General features: G+C 44.2%; 1 protein-coding gene across 1 annotated transcript in view; it reads left to right on the forward strand.

Annotated features, from left to right (window-relative positions):
- Positions 1 to 2,431: 2,431 nt before the first annotated feature.
- The window catches only part of SLC25A47 (solute carrier family 25 member 47), a 29,060-nt gene continuing 3,978 nt past the window's right edge, over positions 2,432 to 27,513 (forward strand). Inside the window, exons 1-5 of the mRNA XM_063118056.1 lie at positions 2,432 to 2,501; positions 16,593 to 16,636; positions 18,030 to 18,101; positions 19,108 to 19,290; positions 20,304 to 20,580. Coding sequence (XP_062974126.1) covers positions 2,474 to 2,501; positions 16,593 to 16,636; positions 18,030 to 18,101; positions 19,108 to 19,290; positions 20,304 to 20,580 — 604 coding nt within the window. The 5' untranslated portion in view covers positions 2,432 to 2,473. The remainder of the gene's footprint in view (positions 2,502 to 16,592; positions 16,637 to 18,029; positions 18,102 to 19,107; positions 19,291 to 20,303; positions 20,581 to 27,513) is intronic.

Raw genomic sequence — 27,513 nt, forward strand, 5'->3', positions numbered from 1 at the left:
GGGATGCAATCTTATGCATGTTTAGACAAGAAAAAGTCATACGACTCCCCCAGCATTCCCCAGCCAGCACTGCTGAGCTGGGGAATGCTGAGAGTTGTGCAACTTTTTCCTGTCTATGCATAGGATTGTGCCTTCAGTATATTTGGTCTGTTTCATCAAAATAGGCTATCATTTTAATCTGTTATTAAAAACTTTGTTCCCCACCGAGAGCTGGGCATGGGTTGGATGAAAGCACAATGATGAAGTTGGACTATTGAAAAATTAGCTGAGAATGGAAGGGAAGGACCAGATGAGACTATTTGTCCATATAACCCAGTAATATCTACTCTGGCTGGCAGAGCTTTTCAGGGCCTCAGGCAAAGGTTGTTCCCTTCACCTGCTACCTAAGCCTTTGAACTGGCCATGTCAGGGGATGAGCCTGGGATTCTCTGCATGCAAGACATGTGTGCTACCCTTGGGCACTGGGCACTGCCAGTGGGGGCTGGTGGCTCCGATTTTGGTGGAGCTGTGATACCATTCTGGGTTTCTCTCAGAACCAGCCAGAACTCCAAGGGAGATATCCAAGGTGCTGAACCCTAGCCCCCAAATGGATAGCTCCTTTAGAGTTCTGAGCAAAACCCAGAACAGAATCACACCCTCACTGAAATCGGAGCCACTGCTCCCTGCCCTCAAACGATTGGAAGCTGCAGTGTCCACTTGGAGGGAAAGTGGACCTTATTTACCTTATTTATTCATTTATTTTTATTTTATTTATTATTGCATTTATATCCTGCCTTTTTCTTCTAAGGAACCCAAGGCATAATCTTTCTCCTTCTCTCCATTTTATCCTCACAACAACAACCCTGTGAGGTAGGCTGGGCTAAGAGTCTGTGACTGGTCCAAAGTCACCCAGTGGGTTTCCATGGATGAGTGGGGACTAGAACCCGGATCTCCCGACTCCCAGTCGAACACTTTAGCCACTACACCACATTGGCTCTGATGAACCTCATGCCCTTTCCTTCCTCTTGCCTGCCCTGCTTGCCACAGGGCAAAATCAGAGTCCTGTTGGGAGTGAGGGCAGGCATTGGGAATGCTGGAAAAAGAGTTCAAAAGGCACAGTGCAGGGGCGTTGAAACTCTTCCATCCAGAGCGCCAAATTCCATTTTGGAAAAGCTCTCCAGAGCTGTTTTCTGGTGGTAGGTGGGGCCGAAGGTGAAAGGGGCAGAGGCAAAATACTAAAAATACCAGCATAGTTTAGCTTAAAGCTCTTGGTGCCCGTAACTGAGCCTTAGGAGAGGCATTTCAGCCTTTTAGAATGGGGGAAATGTGCAAATGCCAGGAAACCAAGCTGTGAGATGGGTAGTCTGAAGATTGGGGGTGGGTGGGTGTCCAAGTAAACCCATTGTCAAGGTCGGACCATTTCCCGGTGAGATTTGAACTCACAGTATTACTCCTCTCCTGCAAGGGTGGTGGTGGGGACTCATTTGGATGGTCCGCCCCAGGAGACTGATGGAATCCAACGGAGAGAGCTGGTGATCCAGCCGAGGCCCTAGCCTCACAATGGAACAGTGAGATGTGGAGGGCCATCAACTCGGTTGCAACTGAGTGCCCTCTCCAGCCCTGTAGAGCCTGCTCTGCTCCTTGGTATACTAGGGAGTGCTGGTCAAATAACAGGCTCAGGTGGCAGATGTTGCTAGGTGGCAGCAAAGTGTTGGAGGAGAGGATATGTGTTATGAGGCCTTCCCTGGACTCCATCGGTTGGCCTGCTACCTTCAGGTACAGTGAAAGATGCTGTTCTGTCCTCAGGGTTGTTGAAGACTGATTCAATTGACAATCCCATCAGACTTTGTAGATGGAATGGGAGGGGGCGCCATCTTTTCCTTTTCCTCAGGCAGCAAAATGGCTTGGGCCACTCCTACTGGGACCTCAGGCATATGAAGCATGCTTTGTACCACTGAGTTATTGCCTCTCTTCCCTGGATGAGGTCCTGACAACCCTGTACCTGCTTACCTATGGCCCACTTGACCTGAACAGCAAGCTTGATTGTCCTCATCGCTCCCTGCTGAGCCGAGGGATTGGGTAAACCAGGCAACAAGGACCTGACTGTCCTTTAAGCACATCCCAAGTGCAACCTGGCCCCAATCCAGCTCATTGTTAGCACTCATTGGCCATTGGTGATTTACAGGGCAAAAGGCACCGGGAGGAAGGTTTCTGTTCCCTGCAATGGTTCAGCGCTGCCCTACGAAGTCATGCATTGGCAATATTCCTGCGGCCGACTCAAAGTCCCAGCCTTGTCCTGCTAAATCAGCGACGTGTGCTTTGAAGCACCTCTTCGGGGAGAGGCACGGGAAGCCAGTGGTGCTCACGGCAGCCTACTGCTCTGCCCCACCCTGTCCATTCAGAAGGGCTTCTCTTTCCTGGAAAGGCAGCTTGCAGCACCCCTCGTGCTCAAGCATTCCGTTCGGGACGAGCAAAGACAGCTGGCTGGGCGCAGATGGATTTCATTGCCGGAGCCATTGGAGGTAAATAAATAAATAAATAAATAAATAAATAAATAAGCAAACGATCCGGCAGCCTCTTGATGAAGAGAGACAGCTGTTATTATCGCTTTACGATTGACTTCCCCGGAGATCCCCAGGCCAGAAATGGTCATTCTCAAGTTAAACACCTTCCGAGAAAGAGAGGATTGAAAAGGAATCAAGCAGGCATGTTGTTAGACCAGGTTGTAAATAGCGGCTTTGATTCTAGTGCCAGGAACCTGACCACATCTGGTTCTTTCATATGACCGCATATCAATATTCTAAAGGCAACGAACTGAGCAATGGAGGCGAGAGTGTATGAGAATCCCACAAGGTGTGAATCGGAAACTTTCTGGGGAACTGAAGCGGAATCAAGATGCAGGAGCGCCCCGTTCTGTAATCTGCCCCGTCTGCTTTAGTCCACTCCAGTGATGTTGACACCACTGGATCATCCTTTTCTCAGGCTATGGAGGCTGGAGGGAAGACATGAGCTGTTATTTTTGTGTGGGTACAGTAGACCAGTTCGCATAAGGCAGAGAGGAAAGAGGTGAGTCTTTGGATTGAAGGCACGTAGGGATTTGGATTGAAGGGAAATAAGAAACTGGATGGGATGGATAAACAGCATGTTTGTAGGATAGATAGACCTTCTAGAATGGTCAGTTACAAGTGAACCGCCCAGAGAGCTTTGGCTATTGGGCGGTATAGAAATGTAATAAATAAATAAATAAATAAATATAAGTTGCGAAGTTATGCATTAGTAACAATGTTGTGATGTTAAAGGGGAATAGAGACTTAGCGGAGAAGGCTGTTGCTAGAGGCTCACCCAGAAGGGAGTTTCACAGCAATGCAGCTCCTTCCGGGTGCATGCGTTAGGGCAGTCTTCCCCAACCTGGCATGCTGCAAAGGTGTTGGATTGCCATTGGCCATGCTGGGAAGAATGGCAGCCCAACACATCTGGTTGGCACCCAGTTGTGGAAGGGTGGTCTAGATAAGGGCACTTGGACATCTCTATGGTAAACAGTAGGGGTGTGCACGGACCCCCCGTTCCGCCCCGTGGGCCGATCTGAAAATTTCAGGTCGGCCCGCTCCGTGCCGCTCCGCCCATACTCCGCTCCTCTTCGCCGCGGAACTCCGGCTCCGAATCGGAGCTCCGCAGTGGAGGGGAGTGGCGCCAGGTAAGGCCAGGAAAGGAGGGTGGGAGGTTTACCGGGCCCTGCTGCCCAGACTTCCTGGTTGAACCGCGGGCTCAATTGAAGACACTGACGGACCACGGACGGAGGCAGGTAAGGGAGAGGAGGGCGGGGAGGGGGGTTACCGGGCCCTGCTGCCGTCGCTGCATGGGCGACAGCGACAGCGGCAGGGCCCGATAAACCCCACTTACCTTTCCGGCGGAGCTCCGGATCGAGGCGAAGGATCCGCCTTCACCTTGATCCTCTTCGCCATGCTCCGCCGGCCACCCAATCCTCTTCGCCTCCTCCTTAAGGGCAGGCGAAGCCCCCCGCTCCGCTTCTAATTCTCCGGTCTGATTAGAAGCGGAGCACATCCCTAGTAAACAGTTGTGCAGGCTGCGCAGGTGCTGTGTGGACCTTGGGTGGGACCAGTGTAAACTGAGGCGGTCCAGGTGGATAATCTCATCAAAGACACACCATGCATGCTTGGATTGTGGACGTCCAGAGTGCTGGAACAGCATTCCACAAGGAGAGCATTGTGCAGATGTTGTAAGGCCAAAATCTGCATGATGCAAAGCAATGAGATTCAGACCACGTTGCTCATTTCTCTTTGGTATTCTGCCCCTTCCCGCCCCAAATGCTAACATCAGCTCCAATGGAGAACCCAGACTTGGAGGAAACTAATTGACACCACTGGATGTCCATCCGCATACCTGAAAATGTTGTGTGTTTTTTGTCCAAGAGACATGATGCATATATCCAACTCTGGTACCTTGGCCATGAAATCATGCACACCTTTTGAAGCCTGTGGCTTATTGGGTCAGCACACCTGCAGATTGAACACAGCATGGAATCAATGCACCTCTGGATTAAGCACATAGAAAGGCTTAATAAAATGGATTTATTATTATTATTATTATTATTATTATTGATTACGTTTTATACTGCCCAATAGCCAAGGGTCTCTGGGCAGTGTACAATTAAAACTATAAAAATACAATAGTTATACAGTAAATTTAAAATGTTAAATGCTTAAGAATGCAATATAAAATCAGATAGATTACAGTCCAGGGAAAGCCTGTGTGAAGAGGTACATTTTTAGGAGGGGTTTAAAAGACATTACATTTTCCATCTCCTGAACCGCATGAGGGAGGGTTTTCCAGAGGGTGGGTGCCACTACAGAGAAGGCCCAATGCTGAGGTTCTTCGTGGTGGCATTCCATTCATCTTGAAATGGCCAGTAGGGCCTCCTCTGAAGATCATAACTGTCATCTGGGTATATAGAAGGGAAGGCGGTCTGCTAGGTATGGTGGTCCCAAGTTGTTTAGGGCCTTATAGGATAATAAGTTAACCTTGTGTATGGCTCGCTAGCTAACAGGCAGCCAGTGCAGTTCTTTTAACTCAGGTTTTATATGAGCAGAGCTACGTAGGTGTCCCTGTGAGCACCCCAGCTGCTGCATTCTCTAACAGATATGGGGTTTCAGAACAGTCGACATATATGGATTTATATTTTCTTGTGTAATGTAAGTTTGTCATGTCATTGATCCAAGCCAGGCTGCAAGTACATTCTACACCCTAAGTTTTTAAGAGTTTACTTAGGGTGACCATATGAAAAGGAGGACAGGGCTCCTGTATCTTTAACAGTTGCATAGAAAAGGGAATTTCAGCAGGTGTCATTTGTATATATGGAGAACCTGGTGGAATCCCCTCTTCATCACAACAGTTAAAGAGCAGGAGCTATACTAGAGTGACCAGATTTAAAAGAGGGCAGCTTTAACTGTTGCGATGAAGAGGAAATTTCACCAGGTTCCCCATATATACAAATGACACCTGCTGAAATTCCCTTTTCAATACAACTGTTAAAGATACAGGAGCCCTGTCCTCCTTTTCATATGGTCACCCTAGTTTACCCATCAATACAAGTGCATATTCAACAAATATACACTTCTGTGATTCATTCTGGCCTGCCTCAGTGAAATCTGGCTCTGATATAAATAATCCTGGCCTAGTTACTTGGAAGATTGCACAAGACAAAAGTATTCCATGGCTATGATTCTGAGGAACTTACTAGAGAAATATGCACGGTGTCATCTTTACTAGAGAGGGTTAGATGAGTGCATGGCATGTGTATACAGACGGTAGAGAGTGTTACCGATTCACCTGTGCCAGATCTTCTAAACATTCTGGCAGCTGTTCTTAGCTAATCAATGTGAAATTGCTGAAGTACAATCCATCATGTTGTTCAACCCTTATCTCCCGTGGAAAAGTTTGTGTTGTTTTTTTAAATTACACTGCATATGTTAATTGTCTCATCATTGCAATGATGTTTGTGTTCACCCCAGCAACATTTTGTGAATGGCAACTGTTAAGGTAATTATCACTGTCGGTACTTCTTGCATTTCAATTCCTTTTGACAATGCAGCCTACATCTCTCTCTCTCCTCCTGCCCCCATTAGGTATATATAACTCTGCCAATTTGAGGTCAACACTCCATGCATCTGATGAAGTGTACAGTGTGTCCATGAAAGCTTTTGCTAGAATAAATTTGTTTATCTTTAAGATGCCACAAGTTCCTTTGTTGCTTTTGCTGCACCAGGCTAACATGGTTACCCCTCTGGAAATCAAATAATTTCAGTTGGGGAGCCACATTGTTGCAGCAGAGCTTGCTTTCAGTATTACACTGTTCAGTATGACCAAAATACCATAACTTTGGGCCATGCTGCCAATTGGAGAAATTGGGTGCAATCCTGCAGGTGGGCAGCATGCATACAGTAGCATTGTAGAGCTGGGCCATAGGCGTTAGTAGACCTCTAGCCGCCTCCTTTTGGGCAACTACTAGTGTACAGCATTATAACCAGGCCGTTAGTTCTACGCTTCCACTTCAAGCAGCCATAAGCACATTTCTCCCCAGGTGTGGAGGCTACTCCCAAGCAACATTTGGAAAGAGCAACACTTGGAGCCTGGAGGAGTTAGGGAAGGAGAGGGGGAAGGAAACAAGCTTATGGATGCTTATGAAGCAAGTGGTGCTGAGCACCTGATAGTCCAGTGGTGGAGATGACCTGGCATGGGGAGGGGGAGGACTCTACAGACCCTATGGGACAGCTCTGCACACTACTCCATTAATGTGGATCCTGGAGGATGCATTCATTGGCTGGGTTCACACAATGCACTAACCCACACCCAGTGGTTGAGTGTGGGTTGTTGAACTCTGGCTTGTTTGTTAAACCATGGGTTAGCATGTTGTCTGAATCCAGGACATTTCCCTGGGGGACGGGGGACTTGTTAACCATGTTATTTTTCTCGAACAAGGCACCTTGAGAACTCATGGTTTATTGTTGGCTTGTTCAGAGTGGTTAACAAGCCACATGCAACCCACGATTCAACAACAACCCACACTCAGCCACTGAGTATGGGTCAATGTGATGTGTGAACACAGCCATTGACCTTTGAGGTACAGATATAACCTTGTATTTATTGTAGGATGACCATATGGAAAGGAAGACAGGGCTCATGTAGCTTTAACAGTTGTATAGAAAAGAGAATTTCAACAGATGTCATTTGTATGCATGCAGCACCTGGTGAAATCCCCTCTTCATTACAACAGTTAAAGCTGCAGGAGCCTGCCCTCTTTTGTATCTGGTCACTCTAGTATAGCTAGCTATACTCTGGTGTAGCTAGAGTGACCGGATAGAAAATGCATACAAATGGCACCTGCTGAAATTCCCTTTTCTGTACTATTGTTAAGGATACAGGAGTCCTGTCCTCCTTTCCATACGGTCACCCTAATTTATTGTGCAAATAGGCAAATTCATCCATTTTGCTTTCTCCTGAATTTCATTTTTTTTAAAAAAATATTTTTTAGAAAATCTTAAGTGCTTTCTATCCTAAATATGAAGTATTTTGTGAATTTGGGGGAAGTCTTATGAAAATCAAACTAAAACTAAACTCTCACCCATCCCTAATTTACTGGCTGCTTTTCTTTAAAACCACAGCTATAATAACCATTGCAACATTTGAGATTTGAAGCATTCTGATCTTGGATGTTCTTCAATGTGCAAATAAGTTGCCAGTCTAATGTAATTGCATTAAACATTAGAACTGGAGACTGTGATAACAAAGGAATCTGCTCTGACTTGGAAGCCTTGGAACATGCTGTGGAGGTCTTTTTCCCTGGAGAAAATGCTATCTTGAAATACAACAAAAGATATCAGTCTAGCACAGCCTTTCTCAACCTGAGGCGCTCCAGATGTGTTGGACTACAACTCCCAGAATGCCCCAGCCAGCTCTGCTGGCTGGGGCATTCTGGGAGATGCAGTCCAACACATCTGGAGCGCCCCAGGTTGAGAAAGGCTGGTCTAGCATATACCATGTTAATGTTATCAAGTGGTTTGATTCAAACTATTTTAAATTTGTAAAACTTTACAGATATTTATTTATACTCCGTTCTTCAACTCTAAAAGGGTTTTCAGAGCGGGTTAACAATTAAAAACAAGGATGTAAAAATTCAGTCGTCACATTATAGCTGCAATCCCTACTGTAATTACCTGGAAGAAGTCCCACTTAACTCAATGGGGCTTACTTCTGAGTAAGAGATTGAACTGTATAAGATTGAACTGAAAAAAACAATAGTAGTGCATAGTTAAGCTGGGGAGTTTGCTACCACAAGTTGTAGTGATGGCCACGAATTTGGATGGCTTTAAAAAGTGGCTAGACAAATTCCTGGAGGAGAAGGCTTTCAATGGCTACTAGTCCTGATGGATGTGGTTCCTCCAGTATCAGAGGCAGTAAGCCTGTGTGCAGGATGCTATTGCACTCATGTCTTGCTTGTGCGTTTCCCATGGGCAGCTGACTGACCACTGTGTGAGATAGCATAGAATCATCAGGACTAGTAGCTATTTGATAGCCTTCTCCTCCAGGCTGTCTCTAAAGGTGTAGTGGTTAGAGTGTTGGACTGGGAGTTGGGAGATCCGGGTTCTAGTCCACACATGGGCATAGAAACTCACTGGGTGACTTTGGGCCAGTCATAGACTTTCAGCCTAACCTACCTCACAGGGTTGTTGTGAGGATAAAATGGAGAGGGGAAGGATTATGTACGACACCGTGAGCTCATTGGAGGAAAAACAGTGGGTTATAAATGTTTGTAGTAGTGAATTTCATAGTTTAACTATGCACTTTTGTCTGTCCTGAATCTCCCATGAATACGCTTTATGTGATGTCCCTGGGTTCTAATATTATGAGAGAGAGTTAAAAATGTCTCCCTTTCCACATTCTCCACATGAGACAACATTGGTTGAGACAAGGAGAGGGCAGTGGTAAAGGGTGGACAGGATGAGTCCCTTTGCTAGCAGCAATGTACCCTTTGTCACTTAGGACAAAGAGGCAGACTTGTCCTGGAAGAATTTATAGGTTTTGTCGCAAGATGTGGTCTGGCTGAATGGTCTCTTGAAGGTCTACTTGGGCCAGATCTACAACTTACAGTATATCAAACCATTACAGATGTGGAATAAAAAGCAGGAAGCAACACCATGAAAGTGGCATATGGAATTATTTGTTTTATTTATATATATTTACTTGTTTATTGCATTTCTATGCCACCCAACAGCCGAAGCTCTGTGTGGATTGTGCCCAACAGTTATCAATGCACTTCAATACTGCTATAAAACAGTAGTGTAGATCTAGCCCTGGTTTCTATTGGGTTCCTTCCTTTGGCAAAACTTTGTGCACAAGCTGGTACTTCCAAGGTCCCAGATTCAAGGCCTAGCTGCAAAACCTGTGAATAACCTAATTCACATGGTTATTATAATTGACCCTGAATCTTTGAGGCAAGTGTAAAAACATTCTTAGTCATTATAGAAGACTTATGCATGGACACACACTTCCTGCTGGGAGACTATGCATAGAAGTGGAGGAGTCCAAATTACTGTGGGAACCTACTCTTTAGCTTACTGTGTGTAATGATTAATACAGCGGTGGACTATTTCAAACACCCCAGGAATATCTGTGTGCCCCTGTTGCTGGGGAACATGGGTGGGAGGGTGCTATTGCACCTGTGTCCTGCTTGTGGGTTCCTGGTCAACAGCTGGCTGGCCACTGTGTGAACAGAATGCTGGACTAGATGGACCTTTGGTGTCATGCAGCATGGCTCTTCTTATCTGCATCTGTTCTTTAAGGCTTCTCCCTGTTCCTTCAGGTTTTATTTATTTATTTAAAACTTTTATATCCTGCCCTATATCATTAAGATCTCAGGGCGGTGTACAGATAAAAGCATACAATATAAAACAGCAAATATACACAGCTAAAAACAAATTAAACCATGAACCAAGTTAAAACAACATGTAATTTAAAAGCAGTAAAACAAGTAAAACGGTTAAAATAATGTGCCATCTTAGTGAATTTAACCATTAAAGGCTTTTTTAAAAAGTCATGTTTTCACTTGGCACTGGAATAAAATCAGCGTTGATGCCAGTCAGGCCTCTAAGGGGAGGGCATTCCACAGTCAGGGTGCCACAACAGATCTCAAGTCTCGGGCAGGCATATATAAGGTTTTGTGTTCGAGGGACATGGATTTTGATCTCCTGAAATACCCAAAGAAGTGGGGTTGTCAGGTCCACATACAGCCACCTTCAGGCTTCTTTGACATCAGGTCTCCCCTCTCCAGCACCACCAACAACTGCATGAAATGTAGGTGCCCACCCAGTGTGAGATTACAGTACATCTGAAACACATAATGTACGACTAATACAAACTACCAACAAGACCCATTATTTGCTTGGATTAAACACACGCGTGTACACACACACACACACACACACTTTTAGGAACATAAAGAGACCTGCTTGATCTATTTATCATTTAAAAAGAAATTCAGTGCATCTCAGCATAGTGCGGACAACTGTACCCAAGTGACATGTTTATCTTGCTGTCCAAGTGCTAACTGCTGATGGGCAACATTTCTTACAGTGCATAGGACTGCAGCTCTCTTATTTATTGGGGGGGATTGCAGAATGGAAAAGAGGAGGGGCAATTAAATACAATCCAGTGGCTGGAATCTTGAACAGCAGCAGCACTCGACACAGCAACATTTTATTGCAGGTCCTCCTTGTAAGAAACCCAGGCTGACCCAAGACTTTTTGCTGCTTGAGGCAAAAGGTAAGATGGGTGTCCTCTCCCATTCTGTGTACAAAAGCCAACTGAGCTGGCATCTGAATCTTTCTTCAACACTGACGATGGGACAGTATCCTCCACCACACCTGAGAACAGTAGGCTATCTTAGGGGCTGCAGGGCAGCACACACAGCTACTTTCTCCTCCTACACCCTGCTGCTGCCTCCCATCATCTGCCACCTGAGGCAACTGCCTCACTTTGCCTTATGGTAGAGCCGGCCCTGTTAGAAACAAGTGAGAGTCAGATGATGATCATCCAGTTGATGAGAGCATCCTTGATAGGCGAAAGGAAACTTGGAAAAACTATCCTGAACTCTTAATATAAAATAACCAACAGCTTTTATGGCATCTGTAGCAGCCAAAGATGCCTTTCTGCAGATCCTGTCTTCTTTTTGCGGTCTGTTCAGGTTTGGGCGTCATGTGTGGTTGTACTGTGCAAACAGCACAAAGGCTTAGCTCAAGCCATCACCGCCCATCCACTCTGCGAGGGCATCCAGAGAGCTGGGCGGGTCCCCTGACAAACTTGGCCAGTCAGCTCTGATGGGAAATACTTGAGCCCTGAGATGGAGATGTCTCTTTTGTATCTGGTCACGCTAGGCAGGGCTCCTGCACCTTAAACTGTTGTGATGAAGAGGGAATTTCAGCAGGTGTCATTTGTATATATGGAGAACCTGGTGAAATTTCCTCTTCATCGCAACAGTTAAAACTGCAGGTGCTCTGCCTTCTTTTAAATCTTGTCACTCTAGTATAGCTCCTGCAACTTTAACTGTTGTGATGAAGAGGGATTTTTTCACCAGGTTCTCCATATATACAAATGACACCTGCTGAAATTCCCTTTTCTATCAACTGTTAAAGATACAGGAGCCCTGTCCTCCTATTCATATGGTCATCCTACCTTTTCTATACAACTGTTAAAGACACAGGAGCCCTGTCCTCTTTTCCATATGGCCACCCTATATAGAATCTAGCTGCACAGGAGAATCTGTAGATCAAAGTCAAAGCATTCTGTTTCCCCTATATACTTTCTTTGGATATAATATGCCAAAATACGAGATGTGATCTGGGCTTTAGCTCTTCTTTCAGTTTGCCCTGCTAGTAACCCACTCTTTGGGGGCCTGTTTACACACAGGTGGTCAACGGAGCAGGGAATCTGAGCAGCTCTGGAAAACAAAGGCTGCAACCCTATGTAACCGTACCAGGGAACAGGTCTCCATGGAACTGAATATAGGACTGACTTCAGAGTCAACACGCTTAGGCTCATGCTAAACATACATTTCCTAGTTAACAGAAGAGAAAGTTCATTCATTGGGATTGAGGAAGACCTGCAGTGTGGCTGTTTGTTTTCCTTGTGGCAGCAGCGTTCAGCTTCTGCCCCCCTTAGACTATTTTAAGCCCCAGAAATGTCTACGGCTTTCTATATCTGGCGTGTGGAAATCCCTGGAGAATGTTAAAAAGCCTTTACTGTCACTCTTGGTGCACTAGGAAAGGTCACCTGGTATCCAGAAAAGCGCTGAAGATGAGATTCACTTGGTGCTGTCCCCGCTCCCTGATTTTCCTCAGTGTTATGCTGGGACCATGTTCTGTCTGTCCCTCTAAAAGCAAAATCAGGGCCTCCGTGCTGACAGAATTTGAGCCAAAACAGGACCACTGAGAAACAAGAGGGAAGGATCAGCCTGCTTGGGTGAAGCCCAAGGTATGCAGAACAACAACCGCTGCCGAAGTCCCCCCCCCCCCCCCACACAAACAGCTTGAGGACTGAGCACGCTCAGTGGTCACTAGGAGCCATGGGGTTTTGAATGTCATTGGAAAAGAAAAATAGAAAACTGGGGTGGGCAAGTGAATTCCCTTTCTCGAGTCCCAAGCACAACAGGTCAGATCATCCCAACCATTGCCTATACAACATTTTGTTGCAGGTCCCACTTGTGTCCACTTAATAGCTGAGACTTCTCAGCTGTGCCCATGTCTCATTTGCAAAACAGCTGCCTGGAGGGTGTCGTTTGTATACGGTCTGTGGTGGGGTACGACTGCTACAACGCTGCAGCGCTTTGCAATTCCGTTCGGCCGCACTTTGAGAAGCTGTTTCCTCTCGGGTTGCGGATCCTTTTGCTTTTGTTCAACGATACTCTCCACTCCCTTAGCAGTGTGCTGTGCATGGTTAGCCTGAGCACAACATGGTGAAACAAACAAGCGTGTTTATAGGTTCCAAATGTTGCAGTTGCAGTGGGGAAGCGCTACATGTCAGCAAACTCAAAGTTTATCATGTGAAGTAGGCATAACATGTTGGTTTTTTTCACAAGTCGGAATTTCTCTGAGACACCTAACTGGGGCCCCAAACCGACATTACTTTCAATGGCCTGGTTCGAACAACATGCTAAACCATGCTGCTTAACCACATAATGGTTAAGGGAATGCATTAAGGTTAATTCATTCCCTTAACTTAATAGGGTGACCATATGAAAAGGAGGACAGGGCTTCTGTATCTTGGAAGCCTTGGAAAACGCTGTGGAGGTCTTTTTCCCTGGAGAAAATGCTATCTTGAAATACAACAAAAGGCATCAGTCTGGCATGTACCATGTTAATGCAGGGTGACCCTATGAAAAGGAGGACAGGGCTCCTGTATCTTGGAAGCCTTGGAGGTCTTTTTCCCTGGAGAAAATGCTATCTTGAAATACAACAAAAGGCATCAGTCTGGCATGTACCATGTTAATGCAGGGTGACCCTATGAAAAGGAGGACAGGGCTCCTGTATCTTTAACAGTTGTACTGAAAAGGGAATTTCAGCAGGTGTCATTTGTATATAGGGAGAACCTGGTGAAATTTCCTCTTCATCACAACAGTTAAAGCTGCAGGTGCCTCTGATCACTCTAGCTCCTGAAGCTTTAACTGTTGTAATGAAGAGGGAATTTCACCAGGTTCTCCATATATACAAATGACACCTGCTGAAATTCCTTTTTCAATACAACTGTTAAAGATACAGGAGCCCTGTCCTCCTTTTCATATGGTCACCCTACCTTAACCATGTTGTGGTTAAGCAGGGTGGTTTAGCTTTAGCATGTTGTCTGAACCAGGCTAATCTGTACCTATGTTTGTTTGTTTCTTTTTTACTATAAAGTAAATGCTGTGCGCCTGATGTTGATCAGAACCCAGGGACTGGGGTGGGGTTTGATTTTTTTTAATCACCCCCATACCTACTCTAGAGTAAAAATGGGGGGTGGCCCTGAGGGAGGGCCCCTGGCAGTATGCTAAAACCAATGGTTTGCATGCACAAGGTTTCCAGGTCAATGTCTGGCCCTTTTATCTATTGACTCACTGACTGGGGCTGATGGGAGTTGGGGTCAAACAGCACAGCCTCAGCTTTCCCACCTTAAGGGATTCCTTGACAGCAGGCCTGGGAAATACCTCTGCCAGTCAAATAGACTAAATGGACTGATTTTATGACTAGGTAGTTGTATGAATACGGTCATTTTCTAGGTGTGTGAGGGGTTGCATGGGGCATCCCTGTCCAATATGTGCAGGTGGCACAAATGGTGTGATCGATCCATTGTGAAATTGGAGGGCACAGATCCCAGAGTTTGTGCCTGCACTCATAGAAACAGAACACGCTAACCTACACTCAGTGGTTGAGTATGGATTGTTTTGAACCATAGGTTTTTTGTTGAACCGCAGCTTAGCGTTTTGTCTGAATACGCTCAGGGTTGGAGAAGTGCAAGAAATCTTTAGGGGAAAAAACTATGGTGGTGGGAAAGAAAACCCCATAACTCAATAATGATTGAGCTTGCTCAGTGGCTATGGAAAGCTGTTTGGGGTGGGGGTGGGGTGGTGGATGGAAAACTGGGTGGCAGGAGGAATATAGTAGGTATCTTGAACATGAGCATTTCAAACTGCAATGTCCGGGTGTAGCTCCTTCTTGTATTTTTCAATCTTTTAATTTGCTGAATAGTAAAGAAATTTTCACACTGAACCACACAAATGCCTGATTTCGCTCCCCCCTTTTGCTTATGAAAATAAATAAATTGCTAAGTGACCACATTTGCCCCTAACAGAGTACAAACAATTTGAGAGCATTTACTCCACAGCTCATTTTAACAATAAGGTTAGTAGATAATAAACTTAATACAACACAATTACAAGAACCTGGCTACACCAGTTTATGAGTTGAAGAAGCATACACACCCATGCACACCCTGCATTGCACTTTTGAGATCCTCAGATCTGGGTGGTGTGTGCTAGATATATTGGATAGAAGAATTGCCTTATAGAAAGAAATTGTGGTAACACAGCATTTATTATTAGAGGGGGAAACGCGGGTTAGAGCCAGTCTACAAGAAGTTCAAGTCAACATATACTGTATTAGCACATTTATAGACATCTTTGAAGAAGGCCACACTATTTGTATGGTACAAGCATGCCCTAAAGCTGGGTGCATGAGTGTAAGTAAGCGAAGTCATGAGATATGCTTACTTGCTTTCCTCTGGGAGAGAGAGCACATATTGCCTTTTGCAGAGGTAAAGAGGAAGAGAAAGGGAATAAGAGAAAGGAACCAATCAAGTTACAGGATGACAAGGGGGATGAACAAGACAGGTGGCTGTTGATGCAACATGTTCTCTAGCGCCACCCAATGTCTGGAAGGGTGCGGAGCTGTTCCTATTACTAATTTATTTTATTTACAATATTTATATTCTGCTCCCCATTCAAAATTTCAGAGCAATGAACAGATAAAATAGAACAAAACAGAATAAACACATTAAAATATTTATAAAAGAAACAAAGCGCAAAATAAACAGCAGCTGGTCATGAAGGGAAGGCTTCCTGGAACAATCATTTTCAGGAGGTGCCGGAAGGAATACAAAGTAGGTGACTGCCTGACCTCCCGATGCAAGGAATTCCATAGGAAGGGGGCCACTATGCTGAAGGCTCTACCCCTGATGGACTTCAATAGGATGATGGGTTTATGTGGAACCACCTCAGATGACCTCAGTGACTGGGCAGGTTAATAGGGGAGAAGGCGTACACTCAGGTAACCTGGACCCAAGTTGTTTAGGGCTTTGTATACTAGTACAAGAACCTTAAACCTGGCCCAGTAGCGAATAGGCAGCCAGTGCAGTTCCTTCAGCAGAGGAGTTACATGTTGGAAATGTGCAGCTCCGGACAACAGCAAAGCTGTTGTATTTTGCACTGGCTCCAGCTTCCAGAGCAGCTTTAAGGGTAGCCCCACATAGAGCGCATTGCAGTAATCCAGCTTTGAGGTTACTAATGTCTGTACCACCATGGCCAAGCTATGTCTGTCCAGGAGAGGCCGTAGCTGGCAAACCAGCCAAAGCTGGTAAAAGGCACTCAGAGCTTCCAGGGCCACTTGATCTAAGAGTACCCCCAAACTACGAACCTGATATTTCAGTGTATACCTTGCAAGCTAACCACCTATTTCAAGGTCCCCATTCCAGAGTCTCTACGCTCTGAGTGCTTTGCTTTCCATGGAGAGCACTTTATTACCATGATGTCTGATGTCATCATGGCAACCTCATCCAGACAAGATGAACAGAGTGGATCTGTTGGGAATTTTAAAGCACTGGGCCCCATCATATGTATATACAACCCCCAATTTCAGAGCAAAGGGAGGGGGGAATTGCTGCAGGAACAGGTGTATGCAATTGTTTGAGAATCTTTATTTCAGTCAGCTTGAAGAATTTATTCTCTCCTCTGTGAGATTTAAAATGTATAAGTATAAAACTTCCAAAACATGTTCACAAGTAATTATTTGTTTCAGGTGGCGTTAGTGCTGCAGTGGGTTATCCACTGGATACAATAAAGGTATTTCAAATTTAATTTCTTTAAAATACTATCAAAACAATCATGTATCTAATCCCCACAGTCACAATTTTTGAAAGGAAGACTCCAAGTACTTTAGTGAACAACGAATAATAAAGAAATAACGTTTAAGATAAATTTTAATCTAGATTTTGTTTGGTTTTTTAAAAAAAAGAAAAGCAGGAAGATGGATCACTCTGTACTTCTTCACACAGCACATAAACTATGAAATAACACATTTATTATCATCAAAATGTATTATATAATCAAGAGACACAAAAGAGAAAGCCATGCCTTATAATAAAATTTGAGAGCGGCTTTAAAATTAAAAATTGAAGAGTGGCATAAAGCTAGGGTGACCATATGACTGGATTTTCCTGGTTTTTTGTTGACAAATCCGGGAGAGGGAGGGGGAATCCGGATTTTCTCCAAAGAGCAGCTCTAATGGGAATTAACAAAAATGTTTATAACTCCGTCATTTTTTTAACATAAAGACATGAAACTTGGCACAATGGTAGCTCTTAGGAAGGGCTTTAGTCATAACAAATTTGAAACAGATCCGTTCATCCGTTGATTTTTTAGGGATTTTTTTTTAATTAAAGTTTTAAAATTATTATTTTTAAAAATGTCATTTTTAAAGATAAAGAGATGAAAGTTGGCACCATGATAGTTTTTAGGTAGAGCTTTAGCCATACCGAATTTGAAACAGATCTGTTCATCCATTGATTTTTAGGAATTTTTTAAAATGTGAGGATTTAATTTTTTTCAAAAAAATGTTATTTTTAAAGATAAAGAGATGAAACTTGGCACCATGATTGCTCTTAACAAGGACTTTAGCTATGCCAAGTTTGAAACAGATCTGTCCATCCATTGAGTTTTAGGATTTTTTTTTTAAAGTTTGAAGTTTTAAAATAATTTTTTAAAAATAATTTTAACATGGCAACCATGTTGTCCTCCTTTTTGGTTTCCAAAATATGGTCACCCTAATAAAGCATTACACAGCATTAAAGCCTGACAGAATAGAACAGTCTTTACTGCCTTTCTGCCATCTTTACTGACATTTTGCCCTACTTTAAAATATAGGAGAGATTCCCACCTCCCCCAGGAGGGAGTTCCACAGTTGGGATGCAGCTACCAAAAAGGCCCTGTTTCGAGTTGCCAGCAACTTAACCTTGCTAGGTAGGGGAACATCTAACGGTCTTTGACAGGCAAGTTCCTATGGAAAGAGATGGTCCTTCTTAAAAAAGAAAAGAAAAAAGGATATATATATATCATACTGTGTCACAAAAAATCCTTTTCATAGTCTTGCAAACATAATGCTATTTTTAAAAAATAAAATGTTAGTAATTATTTTTTCAAAAGATGCTGAGTATGATGGATTGTTTCAACTTTACAGGTGAGAATACAGACAGAATCGACGTATCGTGGAATATGGCACTGTATCAAAGACACATACAGAACGGAAAGAGTACGTATGGCAAAATCTCTGTTGACTAAAGGCAAATACACAGAACTATTCTACTCAGACCATCAGTTTTACTTATTTGTTTGCCTTTTGCCTTGTGAGCTACTACGGTAGCTATTTCTGCTCATGGCAAACAGGCCATTTGGCTTGTTCACCACAACGAGAAATTACCAATTTGGATGTGGTCAAAAACCCCACATTAAACACCAGTTGTTCCAAATAAAATAAGGTATTCTCATTTTGCTGGTTCAGGGCCGGCCCTACTGTTAGGCAGAGTGAGGTGGTCACCTCAGGCGGCAGATGCTGAATGGTGACGGCAAAGTGTTGGAGACTGCTGTGGGCCTCACAGGCTTTTCTGTGTCTCCTAAGCTAGCCTGCTGCCTTCAGGTGTGGTGGAGGATGCTGCCCCATTGCCAGTATCAAAGAATGATTCAACTGCCAATCCAGTCAGCTTTTGTACATGGAATGGTAGGAGATGCCATCTTGTCTTTCGCCTCAGGAAGCAAAATGTCTAAAAGTTTCATGCTTGCCTTCCTTAGCAACCTGACAAGAAGCTACAAGGTGACCTTTATTATATTAATCTGTTCATCAATATAATAAAAAACAAATATACCAGAAAGAATAAATATATAATATAATAAAGAAACCCCAAAAAATGTACCAATGGCTGTCGCTCCATATTTTGGAGATTTGGCAGCTTAAGTAAGATTATATAGCTTCTTTATTATTAATATTTTTTCCTTTTTATTGTGAATTTTAAAAAATAAAACAGAAAAAAATCATGAAAAGAAAAAAAAGCAATTAAGTATATGTTAAGACTGGTGTACAATCCTCTGTTCATAAAGGAATGAGCAATAATCTACATGGTAGTAAATACCACCATACCAAATTTCACACGTGTACCACAGTGTACATGATTTTGATGCTAAGCTGCTCTACTATAAAGGCTCTTGCTTCTTTCTTTCTCAATTTTTGAAAGGCATTTCCCTCACATTTCTATTCAAACCAGGTGCCAGGTTTCTACCGAGGTGTCTCGATGACTGTCTTCATGGCCTCATTTATTTCATCGTTTTCGTTTGGACTCTACAAAAGCATCCTTTCTAACATCTGCAGATTACGATATGGCTCGGCAGACAGAAAGCCATCGAGGGTGGATATATCTTTTGCTGGATGTGCCACTGGGGCTGTCCGGGTAAGCTAAGAGTAAAATAAGGTATTGTTAAAAAAAAATTAAAAGGAGGGAAAGTTTAATAAATAATAACAACATCAACACATCCAGTTGGGAGGAGAACTTTTGAAAGCTGTTATTTATCATTACTGGGGGGGAAAAACAATTAAAAATATCAGCTCCATTGGCTGTGTTCAGAAGACACCTTAAACCATGGCTTTATGGTGAATAAAGCAAAAGGCCTTATTCACCATGGTTAAAGCCATGGTTTAAGGTGTCTTCTGAACATGGCCATTGAGGCTTTTAAACAAGCCTAAGTGCTGCACTTGAGGTGATTTTTTTGGGGTGGTGGTGGTGGATCACAGTGTGTAAGGAGGTGACTTTATATAAGAGGAGAGAAATACTATGGCCCTAGACAGAGCTTCCATTGGTGTGTTTTTTAATCCTATGGGTGGCATAGAATAATTAGATTCCTGGAACTGAAGCTGGAGATAGTGCTCTGACTTTGGACCCTGGAGTCCGAGCTCTCTGCCCCCTCCCCCTTGCGGCTGCTGTGGAGGGAACCATGCCGGTTGCCTCTCTGAGGTTGCCTCTCCAGGTGTATGCCAGTGAGCAGGGAGGGGAGGAGACGGGGGGGTGAGTTCCAAAGAATCCTTCAGCCTCCCCAACCCCCTCCCATTCCCTTACGCTTCAGCTAGATGGGCAAAATGCCCTTCTAGCAAAAATGCAGAGTGGGGGGAACGTGGAAGCAAAGACTGCCTCCACCACTTCTCCTGCTCTGTATTAGATGGCTGTAAGCCTCTGAGTTTAGAGCCTTACATCCATCCCCATAGGATTGGGCCCTAAGGCAGAAAGAAAACTGCCAGGCAGACCATCAGGGTTAGGCAAAGAACCAGACAGGAGGACATATGAGGTTGGGCCACTGGCTCAGGAACCACAGGGTCTGGGTAAGGATGGGCAGGTCCTTTGGGTTAAGGAAGACATTGCTAAAGGCCTGACTACTTTAGCATTCCACTTCCCACTTGTACTCCCTCCAGGTTGTGCTAATATCACCTGCAGAGATCGCCAAAGTGAGACTACAGATCCAGAAAGAGCCGTCTCCCTCAACTGCTTCATCTCACCTCCTCTTCGCCAAGCCGAAGTACCAAGGCGCTGTGCACTGCTTGCGGACCATTGTGAAGGAAGAAGGCCTTGGGGGTCTGTACAAGGGCTCTTTGGCTCTCCTGTGCCGGGACTGCCATTCCGTTGCAACCTACTTCCTCACCTATTCTGCCCTGTGTGACTGGTTTACTCCGGCTGGTAAGGAGAAACCAGGTATGTGCATTAAATGGGAACAGTCCATTGAAAATACCTCCTGTCTTGTCTCCTACGTGACAGGTGGATGGAGGTTAGTTTGACCCACAATACAGTTGTTATCTATCTATCTATCTATCTATCTATCTATCGAGAGGTTGATGTAAAACAGCACAACAGCAAACCAACAAGGAGGCTCTGGATCCACTGGGGATGCAATCAGTCTTAAGATAAAATGTATAAGAAAGATAGAAATATTTTTAAGCTAAATGTTTTGGCTTCCATGGAAGCGAAAATGTTCAGCTTAATTTTTTTTTAATACTCTGTTATTAGTCTTTCTATTTTTTGGATGCATGAAAGAGACAAATTTACTCTGGCCACTGGGCTGCAGGCTACCTTACAGATACCTGCAGACCCTTAAGTGGGCCAAAATCGCACACCATTCTTCAAGGATTCTAGGGGCAACCTCAGGGTTAGCTCCTTGAGATAGGGGCCACAGCTAGACCTAAGGTTTATCCTGGGATCATTCAGGGTTCGCCACTGCCTGAGCACTGGATCCCGTGTGTGTCACCTAGATGAACAGGTTTGACCCCTGGACGATCCAGGGATAAACCTTAGGTCTAGCTATGGCCAGGGATTCCAAGTGATGGACGATTGTAATCAGAAAGAATAAGTTTCATTCTGAGTTGGCCGGAGCTCTTAGGAAGCTGCCTTATACTGAGTCTGACCGTTGGTCCATCTAGCCCAGTAGAATCATAGAATCATAGAATAGCAGAGTTGGAAGGGGCCTACAAAGCCATTGAGTCCAACCCCCTGCTCAATGCAGGAATCCACCCTAAAGCATCCCTGACAGATGGTTGTCCAGCTGCCTCTTGAAGGCCTCTAGTGTGGGAGAGCCCACAACCTCCCTAGGTAACTGCTCTAACAGTCAGGATATTTTGTCAACACTGACTGGCAGCAGTGGCTCTCCAGAGTTTCTGGTGGGATTCTTTACTCGCCCTACCTGGAGAAGTCAGGGATTGAATTTGGCAACCTCTGCACACAAAGCATGTGCTGTATCACACTGAGCTACAGCTGTTCAGCTTGTTTGAAGAGTCTAAAGCATACTGTTTATGAAAAAAACCATCCCCCTATTACCTTTGCAGTGTTTGTGCCGCTGCAGAGAGGCTCTCTTTCCCTCTCTGCTTGAGTAATTGAAGAGATCCTGCACAGGCACAATGCTGAAGGTGGGGTGGTCGCTGATGCCCTGCCCAAAAGAGGAAACAAAGAGGACCAAACAGGACACAGCCTAGCGTAAAAATTGTGCATTCATATGTATAGAGGCAAATGTAGAAACAACTGCTGTAATTTAAATGGGAATGCAACAAGTACCCGCAGAGTGGGGAAGATTATGACCAGTTGATCGGTGTGGCTGCTCAGTCTGCTGTTCAGGATGTAATGTATGTAAGGCCCTAAAAGGAGAACTGAGGATTCCTCTTCTAGTCATTCAGTGGTTCTGCCAAGAACTCCACGAAGCAAGGACATGTTGTTCATGGAGCCCTGAATGCTAGACGTGGAAACCAGATGTTGTCAGGGCTGGGTGTGAGTAGGGTGGCTACTTGCCGAAAAGGAGAACATGCATCACTGACAAAGAGGATGAAAGAGAACAATTTGCATGAAATGTGCATATGCTAATTGATACGTAGAGTTGCCAATTTAGAAAGAATTATTATAATTCAAATAGTAATGCAGTACCTCTCGCCATAGTCTGGAAGATTGTGGCTGGGTGACCTTGGTGCCTCCTCATTCTGCTGTCCAGGTGCTGTTGATGGGTGTGTTAAATCTGGGTTCTGGTTCTGCCAGGTCTCAGTCATCCATCCCATTCTTTTGGTTACCAAGATGAAACGAGCCACTTGTGTAAAAAGATGACAGTTTATTAATAGAAAAATGTATGCAGAATATATACATGCAAAGAAAGTTCACACCTCCTTCCAGCTAATCAAACTCTCATAGCTGGGTATCTATTGGGAACCCTGCAGTAATCACTATAACCCTGCAATAATCCCTTGAGTCACAAAAACGCTCCAGTCGGATCGTGCACGTTGCCCTCTGAAGTGAGACCAAAGCACAAAGCCTGTGGTTTGGATCTCATAGGCAACTCTGCTAGATGATGACAGGCTGCAATCGGCAACTTGAAGGCCCTGCACTTCCTTCTGATGTTTCTTTATCTTTATATTGGACATGGATAGGACAGTCCTTCAAACTAGGGTGACCATATGAAAAGGAGGACAGGGCTCCTGTATCTTTAACAGTTGTATTGTTAATGCAACTGTTAATTCCTTGCTGAAGGAAATTTCAGCAAGTGTCATTTGTATATATGGAGAACCTGGTGAAATTTCCTCTTCATCACAACAGTAAAAGCTGCAGGTGCCCTGCCCTCTTTTAAATCTGGTCACTCTGGTATAGCTCCTGCATTTTAACTGTTGTGATGAAGAAGGAATTTCATCAGGTTCTCCATATATACAATGACACCTGCTGAAATTCCCATTTCTATGCAACTGTTAAAGATACAGGAGCCCTGTCCTCCTTTTCATATGGTCACCCTACTTCAAACAGAGGACATCTTCAAAATAGATGACAGCCCTTTGGCATTCCTTCAAATTGTCCCTTGTAAAAGAACACGCATCACCACCCTAGGTAGTCTGGGATGATCCAGGAGCTGGGAATCAGGAGCAGTGGGACAAGCCTGATATAAGGAGCAAAGAGTAACCACATTTGTGCTCAGGAAGACCTTGTTGCTCAACCAAGGCTCAGCTGGAACAGGAAACCTGCTTATGCTCCTTCCTAACCAGGAGGATTCAATGGCCAGCTTGGAGTCAGCCCAGGGCCCAGAAGGTACTAAGAAACTGCCATCTGCGAAATCCAGGTACATGCATAATGCATATTTACCAACACGGGGATATGCATGTGGAGCCTGCTTTTGCACATGGATCACCCTTGCTGGATTGGGGCACATACTGATCAAATGATTTGTAGGTGTTTATTTTTCTTCAGACAAAGCTCCTGAAGCAGTTTACAAATAAAAAGAATCAAAGACAATAGAGAAGTAGACCCCAAAATGGGGAATTGCCACTTTCAATGGCCTATTGAATTTTAGCCTTTCAATGGCCTATTGGAAGTGAAGGCTGGTGGCTCTGATGTCAGTAGGGCAGTGAATCAACTCCGGGTTTCAATCAGAACCAGTCAGAACTCTAAAGAAGCTATCCAAGGTGCTTCCATACCTTGGATACGTTCTTCAAGAGTTCTAATTGAATTCTCTGCCCCACTGGCACCAGAGCCACCAGCCTCCACTGGATTCATTGCTGAAAAAGACTCTGAAAAATCTGGACAGGATCACAGCATTTTATAGCTGGGAGGGAACTGAGGCCAAAGCTAGACCTAAGGTTTATCCCTGGATCGTCCAGGGGTCAAACCTGTTCATCTAGGTGACACACAGGGGATCCAGTGCTCAGGCAGGGGCGAACCCTGGATGATCCCAGGATAAACCTTCGGTCTAGCTGTGGCCTTAGAGTCATCTAATCCAACCCCCTGCTCAGTGCAGGTTGGCCTAAGGCAGTGGTTCCCAATTAGCTAAGTACTGCGGACCTCTTGTTTTTCAAAAGCCAAGCCATGGACACCCTACTTTTGAATATTTTGTTATCTTTATGGTAGTTACCTGTGCGAAGCAATTTTTTGGAGAAAATAAGGGGTAGCCCCTAATAAGCAAAGGATTTTAGTGATACTAAAAAAAAAAAGACCATTAAATTTTTGGTATTTGTGATATTACCACGCAAAAACAACAATGATTTAGTTAGGAATATAAAACCGAATTTAATTTTACTAACGTCTAGTTTACAAATGAACAAATTGTGACCTGTCGAGCAGCTATTAAGCCTAAATGTGATGGGAGAAATCATGCCTCTTTTTGTCCCGAACAGTCCCTTCCACATCCGGTTCAATATTTCTTACTTTTAACCTCAAATCTGGATCAACATCAAGCCGATTTCTATGCTTGTTCTTCATATAACAAAATGTTGAAAATGTTTGTTCAGAAAGATATGTGGAACAAAAGGGAACTAGATGTTTCAAAGCTTTTTCACCTAACTTCTTATAATCAGGAAAAAACTTCACCCAGAATTAGTCCAGTCTATATTCTTTAAAAAGCGATTTCAATGAACCATCACAAGTCATGTCAGCAAGTGCATCTTGCTCTTCCGCAGATTCAAAAGGATTCCTTATCCATGACTTTTCAGGATTAGGTGCAGAGAAGTAACCTCTGAAGCTAGCCGCTAAATCATGCAGGTGCTTTCGCGCATAACGTCACCGTCGAAGCAAACGGAGCGCGGGAGATGGCATATTTTCTTTTATTACAATACGGACCTTGCAGAGCTAATATGTTAATGGTGCCACAGACCCCCTGGGTGGACCACCTGGAATTCGCGGACCACCAATTGGGAACCACTGGCCTAAGGGATAAGGGCAATTGCATAGAGTGATGTCTTAGTTGGGAAGAATAGAATAGAATAGAGGCTTAATAAAAATTGGCATAGGTTGTCTAAGTTGTGTAATGAGGTTGGAGCGCTCTTACAAAATTCTATTTGATCTTTTCTTGTGAAACCCGTTGACTAAGAGACCATGTCCTCTGATGTCACCCAAAACGCTGATGTTCTTCTCTGCCAGGATTTTGAAGCCATGGTGATTAATTACACCTTTTAAATTTATTATTCAATAGATATAAATTATACAAAGGTTTTGTGGAGAGCTGGAAGAGGATCAGCGTAGTTGTGCAGCTTTTAGACTACATCTTGTCTGATCTAGAACATCTAACTTGGGGGACTAGAGAAAGCACCTGGACACATATACTCAGGGAGCACACACAATCAAGCACACACGCACACACACAGAGCACTCCAAAAATTCTGTGACTCTCTGTGCCTCACAGTAGCCAGTGTCAGATAACAGAGTTAGATAACAATTAGGACAACCTGCCACTTAAAATCAGGATTGCCTGGGGTGCAACTTTCCAAATGATGAAATAAAAAGTATTTTATTTTTGGCCCGTTACTAGCACCAGAGTTATGATATGCCATGCTTAGGGGAGGAGGAGGAAATCAGGGATTTTGGAAGCGTGCTTTAAGTGTGTGTGTGTGTGTGTGTGTGTGTGTGTGTGTGAAGATAGGAGATGAACAGATGCATCTCAAGACATTCTGCTCCCTGAGGCAAAGGACAAGATGGCTTCCCTCCCATTCCACATACAAAGGCTGATTGGACTGGCAGTTGAATCCGTCTTCCACAGTGAGGATTGGACTGAAATGGCCACTACCCTTGAAGGGAGCAGGCTAGCTTAGGAGGCACAGAGCAAGCCACATGGCACACACATTTTTCCTTCAACATTTTGCTGCCACCCCCTCCCCCAGCATCCTTCGCCTGAGGTGACACAAAATGACACAAAATTTATTTATTTTATTTATTTATTTATTACATTTCTATACCGCCCAATAGCCGAAGCTCTCTGGGCGGTTCACAAAAATTAAAACCATAGTAAGACAACCAACAGGTTAAAAGCACAAATACAAAATACAATATAAAAGCACAACCAGAATAAAAACCACGCAGCAAAATTGATATAAAATTAAAATACAGAGTTAAAACAGTAAAATTTAAATTTAAGTTAAAATTAAGTGTTAAAATACTGAGAAAATAAAAAGGTCTTCAACTGGCGACGAAAGGAGTACAGTGTAGGCACCAGGCGGACCTCTCTGGGGAGCTCATTCCACAGCCGGGGTGCCACAGCGGAGAAAGCCCTCCTCCTAGTAGCCACCTGCCTCACTTCCTTTGGCAGGGGCTCACGGAGAAGGGCCCCTGTAGATGATCTTAAGGTCCAATTAAAATTCGATGGGAAATTTAATCAGGATAAATGGCAAGTTCTACACCTAGAGAAAAGAGACCAAATGCACAGTTACAAGATGGGGGATACTTGGCTCAGCAATACTACAAGTGAGAAGGATCTTGGAATTGTGGTAGATCACAAGCTGAATATGAGCCAACACTGTGATGTGGCAGCAAAAAAAGGAAATGGTATTTTGGGATGCATTAATAGAAATATAGCTTCCAAATTGCGCAAGGTACTGGTTCACCTCTATTCGGCACTGGTTAGGCCTCATCTTGAGTATTGCGTCCAGTTCTGGGCACTACACTTCAAGAAGGATGCAGACTAGCTGGAGGGGAGGAGAAAATGGGGATGATCAGGTGTCTGTAAACAAAGCCCTATGAAGAGAGACTGAAAAAACTCAGCATGTTTAGCCTGGAGAAGAGAAAACTGAGGGGAGACGTGATAGCATTCTTCAAATACTTGAAAGGTTGTCACACAGAGGAGGGCCAGGATCTCTTCTTGATCCTCCCAGAGTGCAGGACACGGAATAATGGGCTGAAGTTACAGGAAACCAGATTCCGGCTGGACATCAGGAAAAACTTCCTGACTGTTAGAGCAGTACGACAATGGAACCAGTTACCTAGGGAGGTGGTGGTCTCTCCCACACTAGAGGCCTTCAAGAGGCAGCTGGACGGCCATCTGTCAGGGATGCTTTAAGGTGGATTCCTGCATTGAGCAGGGGGTTGGACTCGATGGCCTTCCAACTCTACTATTCTAGCAAATAGTCTAACTTATAACAGACCCATTGAAATGAATGGGATTTCAGTTAGTCGTGACTAACAAGTTCCATTCATTTCAATGGGTCTTTTGGTTTTAAGTGCTGCCCTACTTCAGCCAGGGATTGCTCAACTTTCAGAGAAATAACTGCAATAGTTTGGGGTTTTGTTTGAAATGGCATGGGCGTGGCATACGGAAGCTTGCTGCTTGCCACCAGTGATATTACAGGCACTAGCCAAAAGGAGCGGAACCACATTCCACACGAAGTTGCGATTGACATGTTTGCT

This window comes from Elgaria multicarinata, chromosome 2 (genome assembly GCF_023053635.1).
Source record: "Elgaria multicarinata webbii isolate HBS135686 ecotype San Diego chromosome 2, rElgMul1.1.pri, whole genome shotgun sequence".
Lineage (NCBI taxonomy): Eukaryota > Metazoa > Chordata > Lepidosauria > Squamata > Anguidae > Elgaria > Elgaria multicarinata.